We start from the raw sequence: 6510 nt of genomic DNA, 5'->3' as shown, positions 1-6510 counted from the left end.
CTGCGTCCTCGCACTACAATCATTAAATAATTCCGTTATATTTATTTATCCTTGTTTAATTCTTTTAGCATTTTATAATATTTACATGTTACGAATTGAGAAAGGTTGCATAGCGAAGGATTTTTACCAACAGAGTTACGATATCTTGCCGCGCATTGGATTACTTTAGTTAGTCTCATAATTTGAAGAAGTATTTTCACTAGAAAAAAATTGTGAAGTAAGTCTAATAAGCATTTGCAACAGGAAACATTTTGGATTTCTTCTCCGCTTGTAAATTAGTTCCATCTCTTGGAATATATTATAAAACTAAACACTTGCTATGAAATCTTCATAGACTAAGTTTTTTTTAATGTGACTGTAATGGTCAGTTTTACTCATATGTTTTGTTGTAAAATAATACAGACACGTATTCGCTAGGGAGTTATTTAAACATGTGTTACCATTAAGTATACGCAATACCGTCTTCACCATAAGGGCACACGGGGCCCGTGCCCAGGGCCCCCATTCTCAGGGGGCCCCGAAGGACCGACGATTTCTCTCCCACATTTATTCTCAAAACATTTTTGTCGGGCACATTACACATTTTTCACAAATCAGTAATCAAAAAAGTTATCAGAAGATCTCGAAAGAAACCGTTATCGTAATCGTAACCAAAAAACCAGCAGCATTCTAATATCATTAATGACATAATATATCATACTGTATTTGATGACCTATAATAAATGGTCTTAGTAATTTTTTTATTATAATAAGCTTTTTTTTACTTTCCAAAAGGGCCCCAAATTCTTGTGTGCCCAATGGCCCCAACCTAGTTTAAGACGGCCCTGAGTAGGTATACTTAAATGTAACTTTGTGTACCTACTAAGGTTAGTTTTAGTACCTAAGTATCCTGTTTAGTTGTGAGATACTGTGATTTCCTGAGATGAAATTGAAGGCAATAGACATAGATTTGGGCTTGCCTCGTGGGTTAGTGGGTGGGACTAGTTTCCTCACATATCCTCGCGGTGCGTTAAATTCTGTAGATTGGGCAAAACTGGGTGTCCTTTCCATACACTTTTACGTTTTACGAAACACTGTTCTTAATTTGTTTGTAATCAGTACACTTGATATAAACAGTGTATCGTCACATTCACTTGAGTATTATTTGTCAATCGGCTTTAAATTAAAATATATCTGTTAAATTAATAGCATATGTTTATATAATGCTGTAGTCTATGACTTAAATTAGAGCGTTTATGTTAACTATACATACGGATTAAAGGAATTAACCATAATCTCTGTGGCCTTATGTTGAACTAGGGTGAACTATTTTATTTAACTACGAAAATTCTTTGTATCAAAATGGTTAAAAAAATGCAATCATTTTATTATATTGTTTGATTGAAAATCTCCTCATACAATCTTAAGACTGAATCTAGGGTTGTATGTCATTAAGCATAAATAATAAAACAGCGAACGAACGAAAGTTGTATATGAGTGACTTAACGTAATTTGTACCGTATTTTGTGTTTCCCTTATACGAAATCAGATCGAAGTTAATTTAATGTATTAATATTATCTATATTATTATTATTAGCTATATTAATAGTTATTGAGTACAAACATATCATACACACACACATATGTACTTAATATTCATTAATGAGTCGGGAATTTTTAAAATTATATTCTCAATACAGTTCCACACTTTTTACCATTATAGAAAATATTAACTAAATAGTGATAGGTATTTCTACTACGTGTCACTTATTAACATAATTTAATTTATACACTAAGTTCCGCTACTTTTTAGTTTGTGCTATTATTATCTTTATTAAAAGATCTTATGTTCTGTGGTGTTGATGTTATAATTGTTATATTTTCCATAATTTCAATGGAGTATCTTTAATAAATAAATTTAATAAGCATGCAAATGCATTGGAAATCACGACAGAACATTTAAACTACATTGGGATTGAAAATTGGTCCAAAGAAAAGATTCAAGAACCAAATCTAACGCATCACAATCCAAGACACATCTATCAATAATATTGCCAATTTATTTTAATATAATAATTACCATAAGCGAATTTCCTCAAAATTTAAGCATAGGATAGGATATAAACAATCAATTTATTTGTTGACCCAAGTATTATAATAATAAAACCTGTATGTCAATGTCAATATGTTCAATTTGTGATTTTGAGATCTGTTGTTTAGTCGATTTTAAAATGATGTTTTTTTTTGTGTCTATATCTATATATATAAAATTATATATGTAGGTATAGGTATATCATATGTGTGTATATCTAAATTTCCAAAGTTTGTTTTTATATTTGTTTACCATTCGAGCCACTTATAAAAAGGAACTATAAAGTGAACGGTGGGGCCTAAAATGAATATCTTCGCTCCTAAGGTCGAGCACATCAGCTGAAGGCCGCGCATCGCGCTTTACAAAAGGTAGGTCATACACGAACGGCTGCTCCGTTAGTTTATGCGTATTATTTATTATATGTCACATATAAATACCATAAAAATATCAAATTAAATATTATAGAGGAAATATAAATTGAAATACAATCATAACTAAAAGATGTTTCGTTTTTTTATTTATTTTTCTTTTCTTTCACCCATCTGGAATCAGCCTCTTGGCTTTTATCAGATTTTATGACTTGACTAGATGATGTTCAATTATTTAGGGAATGAAAATCCAATGATTTGTCTGATGTTTTTGTGACTACAAGTAATAAATTGGGATATACATAAATAAACCTTAATCGTGACAGGTGAATTTAGATAAAAGGTATTTTTTTCGGACCACAAAATTAGGACAAACACGAAACGACCAGCGACAAAAAAACTCCAATTTATTATTATATATTATACGACCAATTTATCTCATGCGACAAAAAAACTCTTAATAAAGTAAAGCAAATGTTTTTATAATCATTGTAAATTTGATTTGAGATTCAAAACATAGGATTTTATTTAACTGCATAAATGTTCCCGTTTTGAGAATTAGAAGTATCAGATCGTCACATCGAAAGTTTTATGGGTTTTACTCTGAATACAAAATACAAATCGCACACCGAACTTATCGGACTAGTTTCGTCAGATGGCTTCTACTCAAATAACAGGATGTTGTTTCGTTAAATTATAAAACAAAAATTAGTTTTTTATTATGCTGAAAGGTAGTCGCAGACCTGATAATATTAGACAACTACGGGGATTTGAAGACGACAGCCACTGACTGACTTCGAGAAAGTGCAGTAATCGGCGTCTTCTTGAATAAAATTCCAAATGGTACAAAATCATCTATTTGAAATAACTTATAACATATTGTAAATTATTAAACTAAGGTGTTGTGTTGATTACCACCCACCACTGTTGTAGCTGGCCGCATATCCGGAGCCGTGTGAGGCCTTGCACTTGGAGCAGCCAGAAGAAACAGGTACTACTTTCTTTATTTGGATCACTTTTGGTACGCTAATTATTTTCTCCACTATGACCACTTGAGGCACGGTTACAACCTTTTTTACGTTTACCACTTTGTTGACGGTCACCACGCGGGTAGCGGGTGCCGAATACACAGGAGCATAGCTCTGTGCATAACTAATCGAGGGAGAAGCGAAGTTAATTGGTGGTGACGCGTAATTGATGGCGGGAGCAGCATAACCAGCCGGCGAGGCTGAATAGCTAGGTGATGGCGCTGCGTAGCTAACCGATGGAGCCCCATAACTGACAGCTGGTTTGGCAAAGCTGTGAGAAGAAGGTGCATAGCTGAGAACAGGCGAAGAAGAACCAAAATTAGAAAGGGATCCGTAGCTAGCTGAAGGCACGTAGCTACTCGACTGGATCGGTGCGTAATTAGAAGTGTGACTAATAGGCACAGAAAAGCTGAAAGCTGGTGCGGATATGGTTGATACAGCGGGTGCAGCGTAGGTTTCGGAAGGGGATAAGAAGTCGACAGCAGGGGCTGAATAATTTGGAACGACGGATGAGGCAAGACTGGGGGCAGTGTAACTAGTAGATGGCGCGGGATAACTGTAGCCATCGGAGGCGTGCGAATGTCCGTGTAAGAAACCGCGCTTCTCGCGCACGTTTCCTGCATAAGACAGCGCCGAACTGGCAACGACCAAAACGCAAATCTGTAAACAATTTAATATCCATAATTAATTAACAAATTATCTATCTACTATCAGTACTTTGTGACGACGGTACTTACAAAAGAGTTCATGGTGTCAAGAGTGCCCGTGGTCAGCTCGTTATGGTATGTCACGGGGCCCTCTAGCCATATATAGCCAAGTATTGTGACATCGTCCTCCGAAGTATTGAGCATCTCCATAGATACATAATTTATTTTAAATTTCATAAGACTTCTTATTTATTCATACGAACTAAAATATTATATTAACAAAATGATAATGACGATACATGCTAAACACCTGCTTGCTTCATCGAAGAACAGCCGTCACCATAGATCAATTTGGAAACAAATTATCAGTCAGATATTTAAAATACCATATAATGTATTCCACGGTCACACTATTTTGTCAAATGCTGCAATATAATTCAATACCTTGAACAATTTCTGATACGTTAATTTATTGAATATTTTATCAAAACGTTGAGAGAACAATTAAAATAAATTATCCCCACGTCCCAACTACACATCGTCTCAATTCCTGGTTTTTTATCACAATCAATCCGGTTAATCTATGCGAAATAATTAATTCTAACAATAATAAATAATTTTGTATTTATTTTTACCTTGTCAATGTGATTTTTAAGATATAAAATTGTATTTTATAATAACCTTGCATTTATTAAATAGGTTCAGCAGCGAGTGATTTTACTTTTATACTCGTATTTAAGATTAGCGATGAGTTTGACAAGTTTCAATGAATTTGAACTTGTTAGCTATAAGAAGAATATGTTCTCCTGGATAACGTATTTCATGCGATCTTATTATGTATACGGTATTTTGAACCATTTTCATATATAACATCTACTTCCAGGCGATGATTGGGTGAATTTAAATGAAATTTAATCAATTAGCAATATTACTTGTAGCATTTGGAATATATGTATTATACATATATTTATTTTATCCTTTTTGTTGAGAGAAAGAGGACTCGGTTATATAGAAAATATAGACTTATGATTATATATTTATTTATTTTAAAAATTTAATTGCTAGTAATAAATACAATTATTTTGTGTAATATCCACCTCACCTCTTGTAGCCCCTATAGCACTAGCTGGTCCGAAGTAACCCCAGCCGCTTGCCCTTATACCAGATGTTTAGTATGATGAAGATAAGAGCGATAGTATTTTCTTTTGATTAAATAATTACTACATATATACAATTCTCAATAAATAATGTCAACATATTATTATATACAGTAAATATTATTAGTTAATATAATTCAATCATCAGTTTTAAAATTATATGGGTTTAACAAAAGTATTTTTATAATTAGTCCAAGTAAAATATTATTTTTTTATATCTGACACTCGAACATCTTAAGATGCACATAGTATTGTCTTTTATTGACATAACTTTTACACATTTAATAAAACAATTTTTAACCGGATTGAAGTTATGTATTTACAATAATTATCAGAGTCACTGTGTAAAGCACGCGAAACGTCGGTTTTATTTAAAATTATATAAAATAATTGTAAATACATAACTTCAATCCAGTTAAAAATTGTTTTATAAATAAAATCTTAAGGTGCATTTTACGAGGGATGTCTAATAAATAGTGATAATGCGCATACGCGGGCATAGCCCATGTATTATATACAATAATAATAAAAAAAACAACAATTCTCTTATTTTATTTAAAAAGAGAAGTCATTGGTTTAAGTCGTGTCGGAAAATAGTCTTAATAATGGAAATAAAACTAAAAAAGACTTGAGAGCAACACTAGGGATGATGCTCCTCCATATTCTACGGTTGCGTGTTGGTGTGCAGAGGTGTCTAGAGTTCAAGCGAGGAAGAACTTCCGTTATAGACAACCACAACACGGGACGCGGTAGTGACTGAACAAAAGATTAAAAAAGAGATCGTCGTGCTACTGTTTGTTTTATAGCAAGCAGAGAGCTGTAATATTATACACAGTCACTTGGGTATGAAAAAGAACAAGATCTGGATGAAGACTTTTGGCTCTATTTATAGCTTTGCTTGACGAAAAAAGTCCACTCCCACGCCTTGAAAGAAACCGTCATCTCCAACTTCCAAGAAATTTAAGGCCATACCCATTTCTCTTAAGCAAATGCGACGAGGTGGTCAGGCTCCTATTCAAATGAGATGCTACTGACTAGATTAATATTATTCTCAAGCGTTGTCAATGTCTAAACAATTGTTATTCCTTTAGTCTCCGCGTATTTAACTTGTTAGAAATCTGCGTTGTCTTACGAACGATGTTTACTTTAAAGTAAAAAAAAATGTAGAAAACTGCTTATCGAAGTTGTAGTTCGTTTACGAGGTCTTCTGTATCAATATTAATTGAAACTACAAGTACG

The 6510-nt window shown here is 33.2% G+C and overlaps 1 protein-coding gene across 1 annotated transcript; it reads right to left on the bottom strand.

Annotated features, from left to right (window-relative positions):
• Positions 1 to 3280: 3280 nt before the first annotated feature.
• LOC125051985 (DNA-directed RNA polymerase II subunit rpb1-like) lies at positions 3281 to 4384 on the bottom strand. The gene is made up of 2 exons (XM_047652630.1): positions 4205 to 4384; positions 3281 to 4127 (listed from the first exon to the last, which is right to left on the bottom strand). Exons 1-2 carry the CDS (start codon positions 4349 to 4351, stop codon positions 3351 to 3353), a joined length of 924 nt encoding a protein of 307 aa, XP_047508586.1. The 5' UTR covers positions 4352 to 4384; the 3' UTR covers positions 3281 to 3350.
• Between the last annotated feature and the right edge of the window lie 2126 nt (positions 4385 to 6510).

This window comes from Pieris napi, chromosome 8, assembly GCF_905475465.1.
Source record: "Pieris napi chromosome 8, ilPieNapi1.2, whole genome shotgun sequence".
NCBI lineage: Eukaryota > Metazoa > Arthropoda > Insecta > Lepidoptera > Pieridae > Pieris > Pieris napi.
The sequence above is the reverse complement of the archived record's forward strand: the minus strand, read 5'-3'. Positions and strand labels throughout refer to the sequence as shown.